At 39.4% G+C, this 27,954-nt stretch overlaps 1 protein-coding gene across 2 annotated transcripts in view; it reads left to right on the top strand.

Moving 5' to 3' along the window:
* The first annotated feature begins 12,936 nt into the window (after nt 1-12,936).
* Nucleotides 12,937-27,954, top strand: part of UGCG (UDP-glucose ceramide glucosyltransferase) — a 36,208-nt gene continuing 21,190 nt past the window's right edge. For both annotated transcript variants that reach the window (XM_060154624.1, XM_060154623.1), the window contains exon 1: nt 12,937-13,147. In XM_060154624.1, the coding sequence (XP_060010607.1) occupies nt 13,050-13,147 (98 nt within the window). In that variant the 5' untranslated portion in view covers nt 12,937-13,049. The remainder of the gene's footprint in view (nt 13,148-27,954) is intronic.

Genomic DNA, 27,954 nt, shown 5'->3' with positions numbered 1-27,954 from the left:
TTTGTGTTTCCATACAAATTGTGAAATTTTTTGTTCTAGTTCTGTGAAAAATGCCATTGGTAGTTTGATAGGGATTGCATTGAATCAATAGATTGCTTTGGGTAGTATTGTCATTTTTACAATGTTGATTCTTCCAATCCAAGACCATGGTATATCTCTCCATCTGTTTGTATCATCTTTAATTTCTTTCATCAGCGTCTTATAGTTTTCTGCATACAGGTCTTTTGTCTCCTTAGGTAGGTTTATTCCTAGGTATCTTATTCTTTTTGTTGCAGTGGTAAATGGGAGTGTTTCCTTAATTTCTCTTTCAGATTTTTCGTCATTAGTGTATAAGAATGCAAGAGATTTCTGTGCATTAATTTTGAATCCTGCTAGTTTACAAATTCATTGATTAGCTCTAGTAGTTTTCCAGTAACATGTTTAGGATTCTCTATATATAGTATCATGTCATCTGCAAACAGTGACAGCTTTACTTGTTCTTTTCCAATTTTTATTCCTTTTTTTTCTTTTTCTTCTCTGATTGCTGTGGCTAAAACTTCCAAAACTATGTTGAATAATAGTGGTGAGAGTGGACAACCTTGTCTTGTACCTGATCTTAGAGGAAAAGGTTTCAGTTTTTCACCATTGAGACAATGTTGGCTGTGGGTTTCTCATATATGGCCTTTATTATGTTGAGGTAGGTTCCCTCTATGCCTACTTTATGGAAAGTTTTTATCATAAATGGGTGTTGAATTTTGTCGAAAGCTTTTTCTGCATCTATTGAGATGATCACATGGTTTTTCTCCTTCAATTTGTTAATATGGTTTATCACATTGATTGATTTGCATATATTGAAGAATCCTTCCATTCCTGGGATAATCCCCACTTGATCATGATGTATGATCCTTTTAATGTGCTTTTGGATTTTGTTTGCTAGTATGTTGTTGAGGATTTTTGCATCTATGTTCATCAGTGATATTGGCCTGTAGTTTTCTTTTTTTGTGACATCTTTGTCCGGTTTTGGTATCAGGGTGATGGTGGCCTCTTAGAATGAGTTTGGAAGTGTTCCTCCCTCTGCTATATTTTGGAAGAGTTTGAGAAAACTCTTCTCTAAATGTTTGATAAATTCGCCTGTGAAGCTGCCTGGTCCTGGGCTTTTGTTTGTTGGAAGATTTTTAATCACAGTTTCAATTTCAGTGCTTGTGATTCCTCTATTCATATTTTCTGTTTCTTCCTGGTTCAGCCTCGGAAGGTTGTACTTTTCTAAGAATTTGTCCATTTCTTCCAGGTTGTCCATTTTATTGGCATATAGTTGCTTGTTGTAATCTCTCATGATCCTTTGTATTTCTACAGTGTCAGTTGTTACTTCTTTTTCATTTCTAATTCTGTTGATTTGAGTCTTCTCCCTTTTTTCTTGATGAGTCTAACTAATGGTTTATCAATTTTGTTTATCTTCTCAAAGAACTGGCTTTTAGTCTTATTTATCTTTGCTATTGTTTCCTTCATTTCTTTTTCATTTATTTCTGATCTGATCTTTATGATTTCTTTCCTTCTGCTAACTCTGGCGTTTTTTTGTTCTTCTTTCTCTAATTGCTTTAGGTGTAAGGTTAGGTTGTTTATTTGAGATGTTTCTTGTTTCTTGAGGTAGGATTTTATTGCTATAAACTTCCCTCATAGAACTGCTTTTGCTGCTTCCCATAAGTTTTGTGTCGTCGTGTCATTTTGCGTTGCATTGTCATTTGTTTCTAGGTATTTTCTGATTTCCTCTCTGATTTCTTCAGTGCCCTCTTAGTTATTTAGTAGCGTATTGTTTAGCCTCCATGTGTTTGTATTTTTTACATTTTTTTCTGTAATTGATATCTAGTCTCATAGCATTGTTGTCAGAGAGGATACTTGATATGATTTCAGTTTTCTTAAATTTACCAAGGCTTGATTTGTGACCCAAGATATGGTCTATCCTGGAGAATGTTCCATGAGCACTTGAGAAGAAAGTGTATTCTGATGTTTTTGGATGGAATGTCCTATAAGTATCAATTAAGTCCATCTTGTTTAATGTGTCATTTAAAGCTTGTGTTTCCTTATTTATTTTTATTTTGGATGATCTGGCCATTGGTGAAAGTGGGGTGTTAAAGTCCCCTACTATGACTGTGTTACTGTCGATTTCCCATTTGATGGCTGTTAGCATTTGCCTTATGTATTGAGGTGCTCCTGTGTTGGGTGCATAAATATTTACCATTGTTATATCTTCTTCTTGGATTGAACTTGATCATTATGTAGTGTCCTTCTTTGTCTCCTTTAACAGTCTTTATTTTAAAGTCTATTTTGTCTGATATGAGAATTGCTACTCCAGCTTTCTTCTGATTTCCATTTGCATGCAATATCTTTTTCCATACCCTCACTTTCAGTCCGTATGTGTCCCTAGGTCTGAAGTGGGTCTCTTGTAGAGAGACGGGTCTTGTTTTTGTATCCATTCAGCCTATCTGTGTTTTGGTTGGAGCATTTAATCCATTTACATTTAAGGTAATTATCAATATGTATGTTCCTATTACCATTTTTTAAATTGTTTTGGGTTTGTTATTGCAGGTCTTTTCCTTCCCTTGTGTCTCTGCCTGGAGAAGTTCCTTTAGCATTTGTTGTAAAGCTGGTTTGGTAGTACTGAATTCTCTTGACTTTTGCTTGTCTGTGAAGGTTTTAATTTCTCGTCGAATCTGAATGAGATCCTTGCTGGGTAATCTTGGTTGTAGCTTCTTCCCTTTCATCACTTTAAATATGTCCTGCCACTCCCTTCTGGCTTGCAGAGTTTCTGCTGAATGATCAGCTGTTAACCTTATGCGGATTCCCTTGTATGTTTTTTGTTGCTTTTCCGTTGATGCTTTTAATATTTTTTCTTTGTGTTTAATATTTGTTAGTTTGATTAATATGTGTCTCAGCATGTTTCTCCTTGGATTTATCCTGTATGGGACTCTCTGCACTTCCTGGACTTGATTATTTCCTTTCCCATGTTGGGGAAGTTTTCAACTATAATCTCTTCAAGTATTTTCTCAGACCCTTTCTTTTTCTCTTCTTCTTCTGGGACCCCTATAATTTGAATGTTGGTACATTTAATATTGTCTCAAATGTCTTGGAGACTGTCCTCAATTCTTTTCATTCTTTTTTCTTTATTCTGCTCCCTGGCAGTTATTTCGACCATTTTATCTTCCAACTCACTTATCCGTTCTTCTGCCTCAGTTATTCTGCTGTTGATTCCTTCTAGAGTATTTTTAATTTCAGTTATTGTGTTGTTCATCACTGTTTGTTTGCTCTTTAGTTTTTCTAGATACTTGTTAAATGTTTCTTGAATTTTCTCCATTGTGTTTCCGAGATTTTGGCTCATCTTTTCTATCATACTCTGAATTCTTTTTCCGGTAGGTTGCCTATTTCATCTTCATGTATTTGGTCTTGTAGGTTTTTACCTTGCTCCTTTGTCTGTAACATATTTTTGTTGTTTCTTTCTTTCTTTCTTTCTTTTTCTTTTATGGGTGGGGCTGTATTCCTGTCTTACTAGTTATTTGCCCTGAGACGTCCAGCACGAGTTTGCAGGCAGTTGGATAGAGCCCAATCTTGGTGCTGACATTAGGACCTCTGGGAGGCCTCACTCCGACTAATATTCCCTGGGGTCTGAGGTTCTCTGTTAGTCCAGTGGTTTGGACTAGGAGCTCTCACCACAGGAGCGCAGGCCCAACCTCCTGCCTGGGAACCATGATCCTGCAAGCCAGTCACTGGAGGTTCCTTCTGTTCCCTTAGGTGTCTGTGGTCCCCCACCAGTGCCTGGTAGGTGCATTTGTGCAGAGACATGAATTCTGCATCCTCCTAGTCTGCCACCTTGACTGTGCCCCTATATAATTCCATTTTTATTAAATGTCCAGGATAGGCAAATCTATAGACAGAAATTACATTAGTGGTTGCAATGAGCTGGGGGAAGGGGAAATGGGGAATGACTGATAATGGGTATGGGGTTTCTTTTTGCAGTGATGAAAGTGTTCTGAAGTTAGGTGGTCATGGTTGCACAACTCTGAATATACAAAAAGTCACTGAATTATATACTTTAAAAGAGTGAATTTTATGGTATGACTACGTCTCAGTAAAGCTGTTAGTAAAAACAAAAAGCTGAAGGAGTTTAACTGGGATCTTCCATATTTAAAACTTCCTAGAAATTTCCCATTGTTTCATGAAAACTCAGTGTAGTGGGTATTATGGTTAGCTTTCCAATTCTAATTTTCCCCATCCATTACATAGCTGCCATGCAGTTTGAGTGTGATTATCCTTACTAGCAGCTTCAATGGGTCCTGATTTGACCATTCTAGTTTTCCTTGCCATACCTTAAGCCAGTACACAAGTGGCATCAAGGGTATTCCAATTGGTGGGGTGGGGGCCGGGGGGAGGGAGAAAGCCCAGGTTTTTGTTAGGTGGTTGTGAATAACTAATACGTTTTCTCTTTTTCTGCATGTAAACGGACAACCATGAGGCACAGGTTAGCAGCCATCTTCCAACCATGAGAGAAGTCAGCTTGAAAACAAAAGTGACACACAGAGAAGGAGAGAGCCAAGACTATCTCAGAAAAATGGAGCAAAAGCCCTGATTGAGCCTTGCGGGACTCCTGCGTCCTTTAAATAATCTTTAAGTAGTGTGTGACCATATGGCTAATTTGCCTATGACAGTCTCAGTTTATACTAGTTTTCCTAGCTTGATTGTTAATGGTGCCCTTTCTCTTTCTGAAAAGTGCTCCAGTTTCATTTATATGGTCACACTCAAGATAATTGGATTTTCAATCATATATCAATCAATTTAGCAGTTAACTAAGGTCAACTGTTTTTCAAGTTGTGTCCATTTGGACTGTTTTCTGGCTACCTCCCATCATCCTCCCTCAGATTGTTCAGTTGTTTAGATTCAAAAAGTAACCAAAGGAAACATTCTGGTTTCTTCTCACTCTTACTCTTTCTTCAGGACCTAGGACTTCTCCATGAAGTCTTTCTAGACTTTTCTAAATAAAAGTGGTTAAAATGGTTATTCCCAACTCCCACACAATTCTCCTCATCCCTCTTTATCAGTACTCAATAACATTGCATTACAATGATCTGTTCTTGTGTTTATCTTCCATAGCCAACTGGGAACATCTCCTGAAAAAGGATTATATCACTTTTAACTTTGTATCCAAAGCATGAGAACAATGTGCTCCTGGAACAGTTTCTTTTGATATTTGCTGAGGAATAAAGGAAAAGAAATAACTGGATAGGAAAGCCATTCATTTGTTTGCTTTGTCATTTTAACAGTCTGTTCAACTAATTTTGCTCAATATTTTCCATTGTAGCAACTAACCATTAATGATGACTCCCAAGCCCAAATCATCTCAAAATAATTAAAATGGGCAATTGAATTTAAGGATGAGCTTAATATAGAAAACCCCCAAGAGTTGTTTCTGTTACCCTGAATTGTCCAGTGAACTGTTTCATGCTTCTTCATATTTAAGATAATGCTACAAATTTATACCCACAATGAAATAAAGCCTTAAAAATAATCTGATATGTTCTCTGAACAATTAAATTATTAGACTGGGTGGAGGGCTCATCTTCTTCACAAATTCATTGTTAGTTTGGTCTCATTCATGCAGATGTTCCTTTTTTTTTTTTAACCAATTCAGAGCTAAAAAAAAATGTCATGTAAACTAGACTCTGAAAACTGCTTTCTGTTAATCCTGATATCCTGATGCATTTTATTCTAAGTATTTTTAAGGTATTTATTACCAAAAATAATATTAACACTCAATATCATTGTTTCTTACATGTCAGAAGACCCCATGTGTATCTAAATACCTTTTAAATCTTATGCTTTGCTTGTATAGAATATTTTATTTCAAGGCCTGAAATTTATTTTTCTTATGGAATAAAAGTATCTTGGTTTGCTCTTTACTATTTTATGATATTATTCCTATTCTATACAATTATCATCTAATTGCATTTGTTTCTGACTGAATAAACCAGTTATGTTAGCAAAAAGATGAGATCTAAAGGATATCCTGGTTTGTGTTATAAGCAAAAATTGAGTGTTGATGCTTCTGCTACAGAGAAACCGATTTGCTTTAAAAAAAATTCTTTTAAGTATAGTTAATTTTATTTTTCATAGGTAAAAACAGTAAAGGAAGAAATTGAGAAAATAAGTTAGTGATCTAGATGAAATTAGAATGAAGGAATGCTCTCTGTTAAGGAATAATAATAAAAGTTTCAAAAAATTTACACATGTCTGCAACTGTTCTGAATATTTTATATATGTTAACTTTAGTCCTCACAACACAGGTCATATAGGTGGTAAATGGTAGAACTGGAATTCAAACCCAGCCAGTTTGACATTCACAATGTATGTATGTGCTTAACTGATAGTCTACAGTGTATCCTCAAAGCTTTCTTCAGATAGAAAGTATTTTGAAGAGATCCTAAACTCCAAAGATGTAGGTTATCTCCACAGCCTTTGTTCCTTAGTAAAAGTTAAACTCACATTTAATTATATTGTTGTTAATACTATGAAATGAGAAACAGATTTTATTGTCATTTTTCTGATCTTTTAAATTCTTCTACTTGTTGTTTACTCTCTTAGATGAATTGTTCTGAAATGATGGTATATTTCGTGAAATTCCTCTTAATTGAAGTAAAGGATGTGGTAAAGAGTAAGATGTTTAGTGCATCTTAGCATGAAATATATGGTCTATTCTAAATACACTTTCCTATGTCTCAGATGTTGAAATTGCCTTCTACAGAGTATTGGTTATCAAACTAAATAATGCTAAACCAAAATTTACTTTGTGATCTGAACTTTGAGGATTGATTATCTACTATACTTTGTTTAAATTAACTTAATATTGTACATTTTAATATAAGGAGCGTTGGCTTTGGAGTCTGATAGACCTGGGTCCAAACTCTAGCTCCCTCCTTATCAGATGCATAACTTTATCTTTTGGCTTCCAATTATATATCTCATGACATTTGTGAAAGTCAAGTTAATATTTTAAAATTTGCCTGGCACATAACTTATGTTCTTGTGTTCAGTAAAGACAGTTGGCCCTCCATAACCGTGGGTTCTGAGTCCATGGATTCAATCAGCTGGAATTCAAACCCAGAAGAGAAAATATTTGAAAAAAAATTCTAGAAAGTTCCAAAAAGCAAAACTTGAATTTGCTGCATGTCCTGGCAACTATTTACATAGCATTTACATTGTATTAGATATTATAAGTAATCTAGAGATGATTTCAAGTATACAGGATTATATGCTTATATAATACATACCTATAGTGCTTAGGTTATATGCAAATACTATGTCATTTTATATAAGGGACTTGAGCATTTGTGGATTTTGGTGTCTGAGGGGGTCCTGGAAATAATCACCCACTGATACCAAGGGAGGACTGTATTACAGTCTCAGTCTCTGTCTCTTTCTCATTCTCCAATAAATCTACGAAGTTTGTTAACACACACACACACACACACACACACACACACGCAGAGCCTAGGTGAAAGTTTTGACATTATAAACTTTAATAAATAAATTGAATTGAGTCATGAATATCTATCTAAAAAGAAAGCAATTTCAAAAACATTTTGAGGGCTTCCCTGGTGGCGCAGTGGTTGAGAGTCCGCCTGCCGATGCAGGGGACACGGGTTCGTGCCCCGGTCTGGGAAGATCCCACATGCCGCGGAGCGGCTGGGCCCGTGAGCCATGGCCGCTGAGCCTGCGAGTCCGGAGCCTGTGCTCCGCAACGGGAGAGGCCACGGCAGTGAGAGGCCCGCGTACCGCAAAAAAAAAAAAAAAAAAAAACATTTTGAAAAAGAAAATGATTGATACTTACATGGGACACATTTGGAAATCTTTAGAATTTAGCTTCCTTTAGGAATGAACATCAGTGCTTCAACCTAGCACACTATGGATTAAAACAAAATCAAGTATGAAATTTGAAAAGAAATGAGTATGAGGTAAAACATTTTAATTAGTCATTTGGATATGAGCTAGCAAAACAGCTGAGAATGAAACGAACTCTAGTAAACTCTAGGCACGCCCCTGGACCACACCTATACATACAAACACACTATACCAGTGGTTTATCAAGATCAGGCCTTGAACTGACAATTTGCCTAGAACCTTTGTACACTTGAAGTCTATTCATAGTGATATAGTATCTGAGGATCTGAAGGCCTTTACAAAGTTACCATTTAATGGGTAAAAAAACCACTGTAGGTTAAGCACCTGAACTGATAAGTAGATAAGGCATTTTTCTACTAATTTCAAACATGCTTAGGGGAAAAAAATGACAAGAATTAAATTGTTTCTTTGGGCATTAGCACAACAAATTTCAGATCAATTGATTCTAACTTTGTTTTTGAAACTTCAAACTTACCCAATTTCTAGAGGATCATTTTTTACATTTTAAAGAAGTTTTTATAAGGGCTGAAAATTTACAATATACCTGTCTTTTAAAAATAACACATTAGCCACATTCAACCAACCTCGGATCACGTAGTATTGTAGTAGTATTTACTGAAAAAACATCTGCATATAAGTGGAGCCCTGTTGTTCAAGGGTCAACTGTATGTCCAATATTGACATAAAAATGATGCTGTTGACTATGTCAAGTAGAGTATAGGCTCTGGAGCAGGTCTTCAGGTTGTGATTAGGTGAACTAATATGTAGTTACTTTCACTCACTCTAACTCTGTGGTCTAATTTTATAATCTGAAGGAGGGTTATGAGTAGTTAATGTGTATTTGTTTTCCACAGAGAAAAAAAACATATTTAAAGTATTTGCAAACAAAGGAGAAAGTTGAAAAATTTTTCTAGTGACTTCTCTCAGTGTAGATCAGTTTAAATAAACTAATTCACTTGTTCAACAAATATTTGAGTGCCTAGAAGGTGGAAAGCCCTGGGATCTGATGACAAACTACTTTATCTCACTAATTCAGACACTTACAACATTTCCAGTACTTCAAATCGAGCACTCACTTATTTTTTTTAAAAAATAGACTGGGGCTTCCCTGGTGGCGCAGTGGTTGGGAGTCCGCCTGCCGATGCAGGGGAGGACGCGGGTTCGTACACCGGTACGGGAGGATCCCGCATGCCGTGGAGCGGCTGGGCCCGTGAGCCGTGACCGCTGGGCCTGCGCGTCTGGAGCCTGTGCTTCGCAACGGGAGAGGCCACGGCAGTGAGAGGCCCGCGTACCGCAAAAAAAAAAAAAAAAAGACTATTTTTAAAGCAGCTTTAGGTTCACAGTAAAACTGAGCAGAAAATACAGTTCCCATATACTCCCTGCCCAACATACGCACAGCTTCCCCCACTGTCAACATCCTGCCCCAGAGTGGTATATTTGTTACAGCTGATGAACCTACATTGACACATCACAGTCACCCAAAGTCCACAGTTTACATTAGGGTTCACTCTTTTAGATTTTTTTTTTTTTCAGTACGAGTACTGTATGAGTACTCAAAGATAAGTACTCATAATTGTCTGGTGTAATTTCTTTTAGTCTTTTTTCTGTATATAGGCTTTGTGTCACCTTTTAAACTTGATTTTTCTAGAAATCTCACTAAAGATGATGTTTTTCTTAGACGCAATCCAAATCAAGAATCCTGATTATTAGACTTCCCTGGTGGCACAGTGGTTAAGAATCTGCCTGCCAACGCAGGGGATGGGGGTTCGATCCCTGGTCCAGGAAGATTCCACATGCCACAGAGCAGCTAAGCCCATGTGCCACAACTACTGAGCCTGCACTCTAGAGACCACGAGCCACAACTACTGAGCCCACGAACCACAACTACTGAAGCCTGTGTGCCTAGAGCCCATACTCTGCAACAAGAGAAGCCACTGACCACAATGAGAAGCCCGCGCACTGAAATGAAGAATAGCCCCAGCTCGCCGCAACTAGAGAAAGCCTGTGCACAGCACAAGGAAGACCCAATGCAGGCAAATATTAATTAATTACTTAATTAAAAAATAAAATACATCTTTAAAAAAAAGAATCCTGATTATTGAAAATATTACAACTTTAAAAAACGTAAAACTAACTTTTATATATAGGCATTTGGGGCACAGTGTAACAGAGTATCAACTTGCCAAAGTTTGTTTCATTTCTCTGAGGTACCTTATGTACCTGTGTTCTCCCAGCCTCCACTCTTGTCTTTTCTGGAACATGTGACTAGAACCAATATAATTTCATTTCAGTTTCAGTTGGAATCAGCTACAATTATTTTGGCTTGGATTTGGTTCAAACTGAAAATGTGTTCCAACTACTTGGTTTGAACCAGACATTTTGCATCCTTTTCTGGTTAAGGTTTTATAACTAAACTATCTAGGGCCATTAAATGACAGTCAAATTTGGCTTTTGTTTACCTCTAAAAACATTCCTTCTTAAAATGTATGAATTCTAATATATACTAATGTTACTAGATTGCCACTGGAAAAAGTCAGAGGCCCTGAACTTGGTAGAATTTGAGGAGAGCCCTTTAGACAAACAAGCAAAACAATGTTAAATGCCAAAAGTGAGATTGGTGGACAGGGTCTTTGCTAGACTCCTATGCTGCTGTGCTACATGGAAAAAATTTACACTTATACTATATCTATAGAATATAGATGTCTATATCCATAGAATATTCTATATCTATAGAATGTTAGGATTGCACATTCTAAAGCTGCTACTTTAAACTCATCAACCAAGTTTGGACAGACCAAGTTTAACTAGGCTCAAGTACAACATAGCTGATCTATTATCTACTGATTATACTCAATCAGAGGAGTTCTGTTAACTGTTAAGAATATCGGGTTCTTTCAACTTTCTTTGGCCTCCTTTTCCAAGTCATTGATCATACTGTATAAAATCCTTTGTTGTAAGGTTCCAAAAACCATTTGGAGAAATGTAGAATACAACAAAATGTTTAAATTGACCAACTGATATAGTTCATCAAATCTTAAAATACATTAATTGAATGCAGTATTATTTTATATACGATTAAGAAAAAAAAAATCTACCAATTAGTTGTAAGATGCCGTTGACTGTGAGATGCATTTCCATTTCAGAAATGTTAAAATGAAATGTTTCTTAAAAAGTATGTCTTAGAATTGATTAACTAAAATAGTGATGTTTTAAAATTTCCACTTGTAGTGTTATTTCCATGTTAATATACTATTGGGCTATAACTTTAATTTATCAACCAGTAACTCTCAACAATGGAAGTTTGGTTTCTAAGCCCTGTTCTTTCTTACTGACTTTAACCAGGTAAAACAAAGGGTATAGCAAATCCAGGATTGGTTCTCAGTATAGATATTAATTTAAACTCTTTTCTGATTGTAGTTTATCATTTACTTATAGATTGAGGTAGCTCATTCGATCAATATTAGCTATAATAAATAACAATAATAAAATAAACAACTTTTCAAAATTGAATTCCATTCTGAAATCTCTCAAGGGAGGTCATGGATTATTTAAAAGGAAATCACTTGAATAAACATCATCTAAACATAAAACAATAGAGAAACTATATAAACTCATCTAGGCTGAAGAAACAAACAAACATTTAGTACTAGATTAACTCATCTCCCTGGACTGATTTAAAATTAAGATAAACACTAAATTACCTTACTATCCAAAATGCCATTTCTTTCCATTTTAGAGCAGTGCTATCCCCCGTGTAATTTTAAATTTTCTAGTAGCTAACCAAATTTAAAAAGTAAAACAACAGCAAAGACAGTGAAATAATTTAAATAATTTAACTCAGTATATCAAAATATTGTTTCAACATGTAATCAATATAAAATAAATGAGGTGGTCTTCGGTATCAGGTGTATGATTTACATTCGCAATACATCTATTCCTACCAGCCACATTTCAAGCGCTCAGTACCCCCCTATGGCTACAGTATTGGGCAGGAGTAGTCTTTGAGGACTTCAGTATTAACTGATTCTTTACATTCTGAGTTTGAGAATTTCTTTTATGTTACACGCTGCCTCTAAGGTGTTTAGAGATCTGCGAAGCACAAGGAGATTGTTTTACTCTCGGTCCGTTGTGATCCAAGACTCCACAGCATTAGAACCAGCGAGGGAGGAAGGCCATGGGACACCCTGGCGCCCAGGAACGTGTCTTGGAGGAGGGCCTGAGCCGCTCTGAGTAATGCCCGGCGCAGCGGCTGCGAAACCAGCGTTGGAAGTTGGACTGCGAGACAACTCGGGGTCTGCCTGGAACCCCAGGTCTTTTCCTGGGGCGCCCTGGAACACCAGAACCGGACAAAGGGAAAGTGTTCTCCGAGTTGGATACAGGGACCCGCTCCGCCGACGGAGGCCGGCCTAGGGCTGCAGTGCTGGCCGCCCGGGTAGCCTCCACCGGTCACTGAGAGGTGGGCGGAGGCCTGAGCCCGTAGGTGGGGGAAAACCCTGCCTGCGTCCTGGGTATTAGTCTCCCAGGGGCGCGCTCACGACAGTGACGCCACCGGCGCGAGGGCGGCAGGGTGGGCGGAGAGGAGCGGCGCGCACCGCCCTTCGGAGGCTGGGGGGGGGGGTGGAGGCCGCGGTTCCGGAGGGCCGGGGCGGGGCTGGGTGCGCCGGGGAGTCTGGGCACAAGCCGGCGGTTTCGATTAGTACGCGGAGTTGCGGCTGCAAAGGAGGGCACGGAGCTGCGCTGCCCGGAGCCCAGCGGCGAGGCGGCGGGGAGGCGGCTAGAAGGCGGGGAGGCGGCGGGGCGGCGGCGGCGGCGGCGCAGACGTTTGGGATCCGGCCGGCGGCCGCGAGGGGGTGGAGAGGCGAGCCGGAGCGCGGGGCCACGGCCGCCCTGCCCACTGCGTCCGGCCACCGCAACGCCTGCATCCGCGAGCGCGCCCAGGCCAGCGCGCCAGCGAGTGCGCGCGGGCGGGGGCGCGCAGGCCCTGCCCGCCCCTTCCGCCCCCACCCCCCTCCGCCCCTTCCTCTCGCCACCTTTCTCTCCACTTCTGCGACCCCGCGCCGGGCGCCCACCCTGTCCTCTTCGGGAGCGCTGTCCGCTGCGGCGGCCGGAGCGGGCCAGGCCGGGGGATGGCGCTGCTGGACCTGGCGCTGGAGGGAATGGCCGTCTTCGGGTTCGTCCTCTTCTTGGTGCTGTGGCTGATGCATTTCATGGCCATCATCTACACGTGAGTGAGGGGCAGCTGGAGGATCCCGTGGCGGGGGTCGAGGCCTGGGGACAGGCGAGGGTGGGAGGAATTTCTCTTTGGAGGGGATTGGGATCGGATGGGGGTGGAGAAAGCTAATTCTCAGACTCTTCCTCCCATTCCCTCTCCCTGTGCATCAGCTGGGGCGGGGGGTTCATTGGAAGAGAAAAGTGGCGAGTGAGGGAATGGCTGGGCTTCAGGCAACTGCACAGCCAGGGGAAAGGAGACTATGCTCTTTTTACGTGTCAGGCGGAAGGTTGCTTGCTTGGTTTGATTGTGTTGGGGATTCGTGTGATTTTTCATCTGGGCCAAGATGTATGGTGTATTGTGTTTTGTTTTGGTTTTTTTCCCTCGACCTGGGCCACGTTTCTATTATGGTGATGATCGTTTTCACCCTTCGGTGAGCTGCACACAGCCACCTGGAGACCTCCCTGTGGATTTTCTTCTTCCTGGAAGAGCTCTGTGTCCTTAGATAGGTGTGAAGCACCTGTCCACCTTGAAAAATGTCCACCAAATGTCAGAGCTGGCGTTGTAGCCTTGAGTCATGTCAGCTTGTACATTTCAGTGTGGTTTTCTTTCCTTTTTTTTTTTTCCCAATTCCTTATTTATTACCTTGTTTAGATGTGCCCCCCCCCTTTTCATTAGATGCCTTTCACTGGGGACACAGTGACGAGCACGACAGAATTCCTGTCCTCAAAGATCTTACATTCCAGAAGGGAGAGACAGATAATAAAATTCCGAATAAGGTTATTTCATATAGTGATAAAGACTATGAATAAAATAAACCCGGGTAATGGATGAATATGACATAGAGTGTGTAGCTACTTTTGATATTTCAATTGTTCAACTGTCTTTAAAATGAAGGAAGCCTTCATGAGGATATGAAAGAATTGGCATAGAGAGCATTACTCTTGGATGCACTGGATTTTTAGCCCCCCAAAAGATGATGGTGCATAGTGATCTTTACCACCCATTAGAATAGGGTATATGTTAGTAGAAGAGAGGGGAGAACTTTAAGAAATTAATTACTTATAGTTTTTTTTCCTTTTCACTACAGAAAAAGTGTGCTTTTTCCTTTTGGAAATGCTGCATTTTATTAGTATAGTGTGGCATTTCCTGGTACTGGAGAAAGATGCTACATTGTACAAGGCATACTGATATTTCTTTGAAGATTAAAGAAAAATGCTTCTTGGACACTGTTGATCTTAGGTTTTGGAGTTTGTGAGCTGTAGGCACTGAACATTCTGGAGTTCATTTTAAATATATGAGTTCTTAAAAAACAATTCTGTCACTTTTTCCAATTTAAAAATAAGACATGCTTACTATATAGAGCATTTAGACAGTATGGAGAGGAAGAAAGAAGAAAGTTCAACACACACACCAAAACTCCATTACCTGTCAACCTTTTGTGACTATCGTTCCAATTATATTTCTGTGGGGGGGAGGGAAAGGAAGGGAGGGAGGTAAGGAGGGAGAGAGAAAGGAACCATATTATGGTTGTTCTTTCACCAGCCTCAAAATTCATCTATTTAATAAATACTTTCTGGGAAGCTCTTTTGTATATACAAGGCACTGTTCTAGGTGCTGGAAATAAGATTGAAGAACAATACATCCAGGGCCCTGCTCACATGGAGCGTCCATGTAAAATATCTTGAGTAATTTTCTCATGTCAATAAACATATGAGGGACTTCCGTGGTGGCGCAGTAGTTAAGAGTCAGCCTGCCAATGCAGGGGACATGGATTCGAGCCCTGGTTGGGTAAGATCCCACATGCCGTAGAGCAACTAAGCCCATGTGCCACAACTACTGAGCCTGCGTGCCACAACTACTGAAGCTCACGCACCTATAGCCTGTTCTCCGCAACAAGCCACCTCAGTGAGAAGCCCGTGCACTGCAACAAAGACCAACGCAGCCAAAAAATAAATAAATAATTAAAAAATAAAATAAAATAAATTTATTATCTCTCCATCATTTTTAATAGATGCATGACATTTTTGTTTATGAGGTACTAATACGTATTCATTGTTATTATTGATGGGCATTTAATTTATTTTCAATTTGTCAAGATTACAAACAACATGGTGATGAATTCATATGCTTACATCTTTGAGAGATGATCTCCTTAGTTTACATTCTGAAAGAGGAATTATTGGGCCAGAAGTGGTGCACATTTTAAACTTTGTTACATATTGCCCTATAGGAAGGTTGTATCTATTCATAGTCCTTGTAACATTGTATGATGGTCCCCATTTCCCCTTACTAAGTATCAGGCTTTTTACTGTTTTCTGTTTTTTATTTTCATTTCTTTAATTACTAGTTCCATTGAATGTTTTTCATATATTTAATACTAGTTACATTTAGTTGTAAATTTCATACTCAGTCTTTTGCTTTTGCTGCAATGTATTGCTGTGTTAATCTTTTTAATAGGAAGATTGTTCTGTGATATGTTGCAGTTTTTGCCCACCTTGTTTTTTTTTTTGTTTTGTCTTGTTTCTGTTTTGTTTTGTCTTTCAACTTTGTACATGTATTTAACATGGAGAAAAAGTGTGTACCTGTGTGTTTTAGGTAGTCAAGTCTTTTTTTTTTTTTTCCTGACTGGTAAAATTTTTTATCTTCTCCATTTCCCCCAACTATTATATAGTAAGTATGTTTTTCGTTTAGTATTTTGAGTTTTCTTAGATTCTTTTTTTACACTTTACCCTTACAGAGTGTACCAGTATCCACTGTTTTAATGAATGAAGTATTATTACCTTTATTACCGTATTACTGGCGAGGCCAGCCCCTCCTTATTCTTATGCAAATTTTAACTTTTTATACATTTTTATTTTAAAATGAACTTTAGAACCTTTTTGTTTTCAGACTCTAAGTAATCTTGTATTTAAATTGGAATTGTTAAATTCACAGCTTGATTTGAAGAACGTTGACTTCTTTTAACATAGGACCATGATGGATCCCCTTCCCTCTATGATGTATACATAATGATAAAGCCACACTTCTTTCACACTGGTAATGTAGCTTAATACTTCAAATAACCATCTGGGGAAGTTTATACTCTTAGACTGTGACAACTCCAGAATAGTTTTAAGTTATTTTGTGCTTCATGATAAACTGCAGAATTTTCTTAAATACTTTTTTACTTAAAATACGTCTAGTTTTTGAGACTAGTACAAACTTTAGCTTAGTTAAGATACTGTAGAGTCTTTGTATTTCTTTTCCAATGCCCCATAGAGTTACCTTTTATATTGACAGTAACAGGATTCAGAAAAGTTATGTGAAAATAGAATAGAGAAAATGCAATTAGTTTATAACAGATGAGTAGGAATCTTCTATCTTTCTGAAATGGATAACTGAACATAAAGTAAATAATCAACAGCTTAATTTATGTATAAATTAAATCTTGCCTTTTTAAAAATTAAGTTCCTTTCATCTCATCCCCCCATCAAAATTATTTACGTGTTTGATTTGATTCCTTTCTTACTGAAGTAAAGATACTTCCCAATTTAATGAGTTGTTTTCAAGCAGAGCCCTAAGGTTTTGTCCTCTCCTCTCTTCTGTATTTAGTAAAATTGCAAATTTGATAATCTCCACATTTTGACAAGCAAGGTTAAAGAAGAACATTGGCAATCATATTTTGGTTAAAATATTGTGCTAAGCATTCTGTATTTTATTGAAGAATATATTTTCTGAACAGGTGTTCTGTGTCCTCTCAAATCCTTTTTAAGTGAGGTAAAGTATAAATAAAATAATCATATATTGGTCCTCTCCTAAAACCTTGTGCCTGCAACTGGTGGAAATGGAGCCTATTTTCAAAACCTTATATGGCTCCATATCTGGTCATCAGATTAAGGAGCATAATCTGTGAGCTACTAATGTTTAAAAATGTTTAAGTAATACAAACATTGTAGTGAAATTGCTGAGAAAAACGATAAAACATTCTTTTTTAAAACCAGTGGTTATTTTTTAAAAATTAAATACAGTGTGTAATGGTATCTAGTTAATTTAGATTCAATGTTCTATTGTATTGTAACTTCTTAAAATGAGATAAAGAGCTAAGTATTGGACTGTATTTTAAAAACGGAGCTGAATGTGATTAATACAGTGAACAATTGTTCAATGAAATTTTTTGCTCCAATTTCATAAATATCTTACAATTCCTATGTGCCTACAATTTAAAAAATTGAGATGATTTATAAACTAGAGAACCATTATTTTCAATATTTTCTGCTCACTGGTATCTCTGCCTACTGCTTTGCTCCTTTCCAGATTTAGTATCGACTGATGCCTAATCATTTCATAACATATTTTAGATGGCAGACATTTGTGGGATTTTGCCTATAATGTCTCCCCCTCGCCCCGCCATGGCTTGCGGGATCTTAGTTCCCTGACCAGGGATTGAACCCCAGGCCCGTGGTAGTGAAAGCGACGACTCCTAACCACTGGACCACCAGGGAATTCCCCTATAATGTTAAAGATAACATTCAGATTAGAGCATTTGAAATTCAGGGCTCTTATTTTGAAGATTATTTTTCCTAAAACAAAACAAAACACAACAACAACAAAAACACTAATGATTATATCCTCTGTAGGCGGAGTTGGTTAAGTGATCTTTATGGATTTTTTTCCTTTTTTGAGAGCTAGTGTGGTTTGATAGCTTGGGGGCTGCTGTTTTCTTCCCTGTTTAGCCGTTAGGAGCCATACTGCTAGATAAGAGTATCTAAGCAAGACACCTTGCTTTTTTCTCCTCTCACTGCCCCATCCCTCTCCCTCCTTGGATTTATCATTTTTTCCCCTCTACACATGGTATCCTAATGTTTAGTGTTAGGCTTTATCTTTTCTATTAATTGACTGGAGGTGCCAGGGTATGGTGGAAATACTTCTTGTATCCATAAATATTAACTGCCCTCTACTAAAGCAGAGGTCCTTTTCCTGAAGACTTTTTCTCAAGTTAATTCTGCCTTTCCTAATTTTTCTAGTATAACAACTTTTATACCTGCTGCACAGCTTTTGAATGGAGTTTAAATACTCTCTATCAGGATAACTGTGATAAACTTCCTGTTAGAAAGTAATTGTGTTTTTAATGTGAATTTTAGCATTTCAAATGTTATTTTTAGATAATATGATTTTTTGGGGGCCTTAAATTCATTAATACATTGATGTTCTGAGCCTTAGTAGAATGTAAATTGAGAACTTATTTTCTGGGTTTATTCCTGAGGATGTACTTGGACTTTGGACAGATGTTGATCAGTCAGGGTCATTGCTACCAGAACCACTTTTGGGTGCACGAATAAGGCAATTGAGCCCCTTGAACCTGAGCCTGGGGTAGATACAGAATTGGACTATATTGTGATAGCTTTAAAAAGCAAAAAGGAAATTGTAATTCAGTTTTAATATTTAGTGATGATTCTCTTGATTCATCATTCCTCCCTTTTCCTACCTACATTATTAGTTCAGTACACTGCCCTAGATTATTGAACTCTCTCTACTCTCTGGTATCTTTACCTACAGCTTTGCTCCTTATCTACTTTATTTTTCTTATTGTAACCTAATCTTTCTGGTGCAGTAATCTTGGATCATGTGCTTAAAATCTTACCATGGTTCCCCATTGCCTTCAGGTTAAAATTCAAATTCCTTAACAAGACATGTATAGTTCTGTAGGAGCTGAGCCATCCCCTGTGCCTGTTTCTCCAGCAACACTGAATTACTGGCCTTCCTTGAATATGCAATGTCATTTTCTTTAGAATTCTCTTTCCTTCCTTTTCTTCCCCTTCTCTCCCTCCTTCCTTTTTGTTTTACTAACTCCTACTCATTCAAGTTATTGTCGACTTTAGCTCTTTATTGGAATTGGCACCCCCTCTATGTCCTTCCACAGTATCTGGAATTTACCCATCTAAACAAATAGGTGTTCCGTTGTCTCTTTCCCCACTTAGATTATAAGCTTTTGAGGGTAAGGAGGTGTCTTTTTTTTTTTACATGTTTATTTTTTTTTATACAGCATATTCTTATTAGTTATCTATTTTATACACATTAGTGTATATATGTCAATCCCAATCTCCCAATTCATCCCACCACCACCACCTGCCCTCACTCCCCCCCCTTGGTATCTATGTTTGTTCTCTACATCTGTGTCTCTATTTCTGCCTTGCAAACCGGTTCATCTGCACCATTTTTCTACATTCCACATATATGCGTTAATATACGATATTTTTCTCTTTCTGACTTACTCTGTATGACAGTCTCTAGATCCATCCACGTCTCTACAAATGACCCAATTTCATTCCTTTTTATGGCTGAGTAATATTCCATTGTATATATGTACCACATCTTCTTTATCCATTTGTCTGTTGATGGGCATTTAGGTTGCTTCCATGACCTGGCTATTGTAAATAGTGCTTCAGTGAACATTGGGGTGCATGTGTCTTTTTTTTTTTTTTTAATTTATTTATTTATTTTTGGCTGAGTTGGGTCTTTGTTGCTGTGTACAGGCTTTCTCTAGTTGTGGTGAGCAGGGGCTACTCTTTGTTGCAGTGCACGGGCTTCTCATTGTGGTGGCTTCTCTTGTTGCAGAGCATGGGCCCTAGGTGCACAGGCTTCAGTAGTTGTGGCACGCGGGCTCTAGAGCACAGGCTCAGTAGTCGTGGTGCAAGGGCTTAGTTGCTCTGCAACATGTGGGATCTTCCTGTCCAAGGCTTGAACCCATGTCGCCTGCATTGGCAGGCAGATTCTTAACCACTGTACCACCAGGGAAGTCGCAGCATGTGTCTTTTTGAATTATGGTTTTGTCTGGGTATATGCCCAGTAGTGGGATTGCTGGGTCATATGGTAATTCTATTTTTAGTTTTTTAAGGGGCCTCCATACTGTTCTCCATAGTGGCTGTATCAGTTTACATTCCCAGCAACAGTGCAAGAGGGATCCCTTTTCTCCACACCCTCTCCAGCATTTATTTGCAGATTTTCTGATGATGCCCATTCTAACCGGTGTGAGGTGATACCTCATTGTAGTTTTGATTTGCATTTCTCTAATAATTAGTGATGTTGAGCAGCTTTTCATGTGCTTCTTGGCCATCTGTATGTCTTCTTTGGAGAAATGTCTATTTAGGTCTTCTGCCCATTTTTTGATTGGGTTGTTTGTTTTTTTAATATTGAGCTGCATGAGCTGTTTATATATTTGGAGATTAATCCGCTGTCCGTAGATTCTTTGGCAAATATTTTCTCCCACTCTGAGGGTTGTCTTTTCTTCTTGATTATAGTTTCCTTTGCTGTGCAAAAGCTTTTAAGTTTCATTAGGTCCCATTTGTTTATTTTTGTTTTTATTTCTATTACTCTACAAGGTGGGTCAAAAAAGATCTTGATGTGATTTATGTCAGACAGTGTTCTTCCTATGTTTTCCTCTAAGAGTTTTATAGTGTCCAGTCTTACATTTAGGTCTTTAATCCATTTTGAGTTTATTTTTGTGTATGGTGTTAGGGAGTGTTCTAATTTCATTCTTTTACATGTAGTTGTCCAGTTTTCCCAGCACCACTTATTGAAGAGACTGTCTTTTCTCCATTGTATATCCTTGCCTTAAGGAGGTGTCTTACTATTGTATCTTCAGTGCTACTTGGCACTCAATTATTGCATGTCGAATGAATGATCTTTGAATTTTTTCCAGTAGTAATGGTGGGATTCTTGCTCACTCATTAACTTAGTGTCATTTGGCCATTGTGATTTGAGGTAGATGGACAGAATTTGGGATGCATTCAGTGGCCATGGTCTTTAATGAAATTAATTGGACCAAATGGAATCTTTATCTCACTATTTCTAACTAATCGTGGTTCAAATAGAAACAGGGCCGTATCAATGACGTAATAACCCACAAATTATTTGTTAGATTTGAATTTCCCCCCCCATGGTTTTCCAAAGGGAATACCTATTGTGCCATCATAATCTTTACACTTAGATCTGCCCTTTGGGAAATTGCAAAGCCATTAGTTGCTGTTAGCAAAATACCTTGATCTATTTATCTCCCATACACTAGGGCTGACTCTTGTCACCAAAGGGTGAGTGAGTGGAGTTTTTTGGGGAGGGAGGGGGAGCAAAATTAATAAAGATCTCCTCTTTGTTTTTTATGGTGATGGAATCTTTCGTGTTTTGTAGTGTACAAGTCTGTTGTCCATTGGAAATAGTTTGTGTTTTCCTATAAAGCTAACTCACTATTGGTTGTTCCGTGTCCTCTGGGGAATCTTGTGTCTACAAAGTTAATGTTGCACCAGGTATGCTTTGTGTTGCTGATGAAGCCCATTTTGCTGCAGTACCATTTTTGACAAGATAAGTGCGATATGGAAGTAACATTAGTCATGACACATACTGATTATTAAACACAGTAACAGGCTTCCAGGGCACAATCATAGCTAACAACAACAGAAGGCTTTTATCATTGGGAATTGCTGGCATGGACTATATGAAGTAGGGGATCTGCTGATCAAGCAATCAACTTAATTTTACATGAAACATTAACAGCCTTGATGGCACGGAGCAGAGGAGAAAATTCCTAATGTCAGATAAGTTGGTTCAGCTGAATTGCACAGCATAGTCTGGGACTGTTGAGCAAGGTGAACTTTGCCCTCAAGGAATCCATCTTCTCCCTTAGAAGCTTCTAGGGAGATTCTTGTGCCTCACTTCTGGGAGGTGTAGCGCTGTCTTAAGGTTGCTGCAAGGGGCTGACAGAAGGGGACGAGCACAGCCAGCCCTCTCCCAGAAGTTTCCCCTCATTCCAGACCCCCCTGCCACTCAAAACTCAATTCGAATACAAAACTGTACAATCAGTCATTTTAAAATGGTGCAAACCATTAAATAAACTGTTGAGTAGGGGAGACTAAAGATTTGAAAGATAAAACAACTAAAATGACGGAAAGGACAGTAACAATTTTAGAGACTGAGATGTTAGGAAATAAAAGTCAACGAGGAAAAACAAGGCCATCCTATCAGCTCACAAGTTGAAAACCCTTAGGCAGAGAGGCCATGAAGATTCATCAGGCCGAAGCAGCCATAAAGCCCAGCAGAATATTCCGGAATACTCCTTAGCATCCCTTGGAGTTCTTTGAAGTGTTCCCTGAATAGATGTCCTTCTAGCTCGCAACGGAAAGCAGGACCCTGAAGGCCTGTCTTTCTTGCTCGTGATTCATCTCTCGTGACCTTTTAGACTGAAGTGACTCTTACTCTGAGAAAGCGCCTCAGATGGTACCTACCCTTCTGTTCCCTGTCCTTGCAGCTGGCGGGTACAGCCCTGCGGCAGCTTGCTGTGAGCATCTGCCCCTCCCTGTCTTTGACAGTGACATGCCTTAATTACATGAATTCGATTTTCTTTTTTTCTTTTGACTCCAGCTCTCAACTTCAAGTGTAATTTAGAAATAATTCCTTGGGAAAATGAGACGTATTGAAAATTTACCCCGCTTTCTTGTCTTCCCCAGTTGCTCCCTTAGTTTCAGGATCATTTTATTCTTCAAAAATGAAGCCAATCAAAACCATTGGCTAGTATATAAGAGGTTCATTCCTCTTTTACCTAATGTGTTCCTGAAAATGTAATAAAATCAAATTTCTGAAAATCAAATGGACATACATGTTAGATGGGGAGATTCTGTTTCAAGAGAACTAAGAAAAGTATTAAAATCCCAGACTGTGGATCTGCTGGTCCTGGTGCCTGGACATGCTGCCACTGACTGAGAGCTTGCCGGGTATTAGGGGCTGCGGGGAGGGGCTTTCTCTCAAGCCTGGACCCCCGGGAGGAAGGCTGCATTGTAGTCTTTGCTTTGGGGACTGTGTTAGGTGTGGTGATTTAATGGTCAACAAAACAGAATACTGTCCACTTTGGAATGCCTGAAAATATCTTCATGAGAGACGGTGGTATTGATTGAATTACATAGTGACCAGTAGTTGCTTTGTACATTGTACGTGCAGCATTGTGGCAATTATCTTGCCTCCGCCTCTCAGCTCTGAGGGTGGCAGTCTCTCCCTCCAGCAGAGCCAAGGGAAGGGGGGGATTCATGTGGCTACAGAATCCAACACTTTGCGCCAGGCTCTGAGGATGGAGGGATTTCGAGAAGCCAGGACTATGCAGCACCTCTGCCCAACTGAGAACCCATTTAATAGTCTTAAAGGAGAGCTCACCTAATAAAACAGTAACAGGTCATTTTTGGGCAATAATAATTTGTGACATTTAGTGCCTCTCACTCTCATACTTGCATTGTTTTTATACTTTTGGATGACGCCTATAGAACTTTAAATTGGTTCCTAAATTTTGAGTGTAATTTAAACCTTGAATACAATTTTAGCTTACATACTGGATATAATTTAAACTTTACATTAAATGTTTTATCCCATATTTTGACTTATTCTGTTTTAACCATGATTTGAGACTTTTGATGATTCCCTTTTCCCCCTTTAATCTTTCTTAATACGTAAGAGTTGACTTTATGTTTAAAAAGAAAACCAAGCTTTGTGACCACCTAGAGGGGTGGGATAGGGAGGGTGAGAAGGAGACAGATGCAAGAGGGAGGGGATATGGGGATATATGTATATGTATAGCTGATTCACTTTGTTATACGGCAGAAACTAACGACATTGTAAAGCAATTATACTCCAATAAAGATGTTAAAAAAAAGAAAACCAACATAATGGTCTAATCTTTTTTTTTTTTTCTGCGGTATGCGGGCCCCTCACTGTGTGGCCTCTTCCACAGGCTCCCGACGCTCAGGCTCAGTGGCCATGGCTCAGGGGCCCAGCCGCTCCATGGCATGTGGGATCCTCCCGGACCGGGGCACAAACCCGTGTCCCCTGCATCGGCAGGCTGACTCTCAACCACTGCGCCACCAGGAAAGCCCCATAATCTTTAAATATATATGAAATAATCTTTAAATCTATGAATTTCCAGTCCTTCCTTTTTGTTTATATGTCGCATCAATGTTTGATATCTCTAAATCTCTTATCAGAACTATGGTAATTCAGAGAAGTTACATTTAGTGGAAAATGTCCTTAAAATTAGCAGTTTTTGAAAAAAATTACCAGTGATAGCTATCACCGAATGTTTACTTTGTGGCTTAATCTTATCTATTTCTCACAACTATCAATACTTTATGAGGTAGGTACTGTTATTCACACTTTAAACAACAACAACAACAACTTGAGATAAGGAAGTACCTTGCCCAAGGATACACAGAGAGTTAGCTGTGAAGCTGGTACAGAAATCCAGACAGTTGCGCTCCAGCCCTGGCTCTTAAACCAGTATGCTATATACACTGCCAGTGATAACCTAAAAATAACCCCAGAAGTAGTCCATACGGATAGGGTAATCTGTATGGGAATTTCTCCAGTTGCTATGAATCTTACGTTTCTGATAACTGGCAACATTTAGCTCACTAGGGGGAGAGCCCCTACTTTCTCTCTTCTACAACCCTTCCCCATTCTCGTGCCACTTGTATGGCTCCTTACAGGCTCCTTGTTTTCCATCCATCCCATAACTGCTGACCTTTCTGAGAGTTTCCATCTCAGCCCTCTTCTGTTCTTACAGTAATCTAGCCTTCCTAGGTCCGTGGGTCTCAACTTTGCACTTTGGAGTCACTGGGAAGGTTTTTTTTTTTTTTAAAAAAAAAGCATGCTGCTGCCTGGGTCTCAATTCAGGAGATTCAGATTTATTTGGTCTGGGCATCAGGAATTTTCAAAAAAAAACTCCCTAGGTGATTTTCATGTACAGTCAAGGCTGAAAACAGCTGCTCTAGGCAATTTATCCACAGGTGTGGCCTCTACCTGCTTACCTCTTGGTTTCACTTAATTCTCCATTACAATTCATCACTTCGTTATCTTGCCCCTTGCCTTCCCTCATATCATCAGTCTGCCCTGTTATCCTGTATCTATCTCATAATTTACAGCTTCTCAACTTTCAGAATCTTGCAGAGGTAATCACGCAGCCACGTGGATTGGTACTACTACACATTCATGGTCTCAAATCTCAGCTAAGGCTACGCTGGTATCTGGCAATACTTTGTTTCTGTTTATAGCTCTGACACCCATGACTGGCAGCACCTCTTCTAAATCTTCACCATTTTACCTTCATTCTTGTCACATTTACCTTCACTCCTACTTCGCACTGTGGATCCTATCATGCCATTAATTATTTTTATTTTTTCTCTATTTACCTTTTGACTAGCTCTTTCCCCTGACCGTATATACTCAAGGATTAAAAACTAAAAATAATTAAAAATTAAACTGAAAAACGCTTCTCCATCTAGCTACTCTTTGGCTCTTTTTCACTGTCAGGTTGCAGGAGAAACTAGTGTTTATTCACTGTTATCGCAGCTCACCTCTCATTCATTTGCTTCTTAACCATTTTTATCTACCTGCCCCTTGCCCAGAGTACTCTGAGGTCACCAGTGTTCACACATTCTAGTGGACATTTCAGTTCTGTGGACTTTTCAATCTAGTGGACATTTCAGTTCTTATCTTGTGCTCTCGACAGCATTCAATGTTTTTCTTTTTTGAACCCTTTCAAAAAGAAAACAGCCCAGCCAAATAAACCCTTCTGTGACTTCACTTTCTTCCTGGCTCTCTTTCTACTGTCCTGGTCACTCACTCTTGGTCTCCCTCATGCATTACTGGTTCTGTAATATTAGTATATTGATTTGTGGCCACCTGCTAATGGCATGCTCCACCTGGGAGAGCTTATGTACTTACCAAACTGTGGGTGACTCCCATGTTTTCGTCTCTAGACTAACCATACCTTCCAGCTCTATTTAGCCAACATTTTTTACTCTTCATTTATTTAACATTTTTTAAACTTGTGAACATGCTATTGTGTTGGACCCTAGAGACTTGACAGCCTACTGTAGTGTGTCTTCAAGTGTGGTTCACCGCTAGCCTGCATCAGAATCATTTGAGATGTTTGTAAAAATGCAGATTCTGAGGCTGTGGAATGAATGGTCCAGTAAGTTGTGATTTCTGCCTGTGGGCATTTTGTATACTAAACGTTTAAAAAAAAACCAGGAGTCTCCTGGCCTGGAAATTGTCTCAGAATAGTAAGCTGAGGCAATTGGAGGACTCGCCTCATTTGTTTTACATATCTGAGGAATCACTTCTCTACCTGATATTCAGTATCTTAAAAAAACATTTCCTATTTTTTGTCTGCTTTTTTTGTTAGTTTGTTTCAGGTGGGAGAGTAAATCCAGTTCCTGCTTCTTCATATTGTCCAAAAGTTGAAGTCCTGAGGTGTGAGAGAGGGGAAGTCAGGGGTTTTTATACTTCTGTAAAGTCAGAGACAAAGTCGCAGACCATTTGTGATAACCCGAAGCTGGAAACAACCCAGAAGTCCATCAACAGGAAGTAGATAAAGTGTGGTATATTAATACAAGGAATACTATGCAGTTGTGAGACTGAATGAACTATAACTAACGGTACCAACAAGGATGACGGTCACAAACATGGTGTAAAGTAAAAGAAGCCAGACACAAAAGAGTATGTCCTACGGGGTCCCATTTAGATACATTTTAAAACCAGCAGAATTAGTCTGTGGTGTTTGAAGTCAGGATGTGGTTACCTTGAGGAGAGGGTAGTTAGTAGAAAGGCACATTCATGAGCTTCTGGGGTTCTGATAAGACTCTGTTTCTTGAGCTGGGTACTGGTTCCATGAGTATTTCACTTTGAGAAAATTCACTGAGCTGTGTACTTACACGTGACTTTACTATATGGGTTACGTATCAAGAAAAAGTACTCCCTGGCTCCCCTACAAAAAGGTCAAGGCTTCAAGCCAAATGCACGATGGGAAAGTAGAAGTGGATTCCCAGTGTAGCAGCTGAAACGGAGAAAGTGCTGTACCCAGGATCCTGCAAGAAAGCAAGTTACCTGATCAAGGTAGGGTTGGAAACGGGCACCCACGGGAAATCCTGTGCAAGGTGTCAGGGCAGTAAGCTCATGCTCATGTCACCTAGGTAATGCAGAAACCCTGACCTGAGATACTTAAATAAAAGCTGCTTTGAAACCAGGAAACCTTGCAAGACCCTGTCAGAGACACTCATGAAACAGGCCCACTGGGGGACTTCACCATTCAAGCCACTTTTGAGACTCCAGGCACATGGGCTGTTGTTCATAATTTGGAAACTACAAATTAGTTTACAACACACTGGCCATGGCCAAGGTACCCATCGGCATCATGTCTGTGTGGCAGGCAAAGTTCAGGTAGGTATTCTTGCTCTAGAGCATGGCTCTGTTGGCCTCTCTAGGAGTTTTAAAAGGAGAAGAGCTTCTGTATGTGGGCGCCTCCCCCGCTAAACCACAGCTCCTTGACGGTATGGAGTCCGTCTGTTTATCATGGCATCACCAGTGCATAGGATGATGCCTAGTGTACATTTGGGCTCAGAATAGATTTGTTCAGGAAGGGAACGGTGAGTCGTTACGGAGCACCACTGTGTGCACAGCAGAGTGCTATGTGATTGTGTGTGTGTGCGTGCGCGTGTTGCCTTAATGGATATTCTTTTTTTTTTTTTTTTTTTTTTTTTTGCGGTACGCGGGCCTCTCACTGCTGTGGCCTCTCCCGTTGCGGAGCACAGGCTCAGCGGCCATGGCTCACCAGCCCAGCCGCTCCGCGGCATGTGGGATCTTCCCGGACTGGGGCACGAACCCGCGTCCCCTGCATCGGCAGATGAACTCTCAACCACTGCGCCACCAGGGAAGCCCCGGATATTCTTTTTTTTTTTTGATAAGCATTTCAAGTAATTTGTAGCAAGGGGCTATGTCCGTTGTATCACATAAGTCAAAACAATACTCTC

The sequence above is a fragment of the Lagenorhynchus albirostris genome, chromosome 7, assembly GCF_949774975.1.
Source record: "Lagenorhynchus albirostris chromosome 7, mLagAlb1.1, whole genome shotgun sequence".
In the NCBI taxonomy this organism is placed as follows: domain Eukaryota; kingdom Metazoa; phylum Chordata; class Mammalia; order Artiodactyla; family Delphinidae; genus Lagenorhynchus; species Lagenorhynchus albirostris.
The sequence above is the reverse complement of the archived record's forward strand: the minus strand, read 5'-3'. Positions and strand labels throughout refer to the sequence as shown.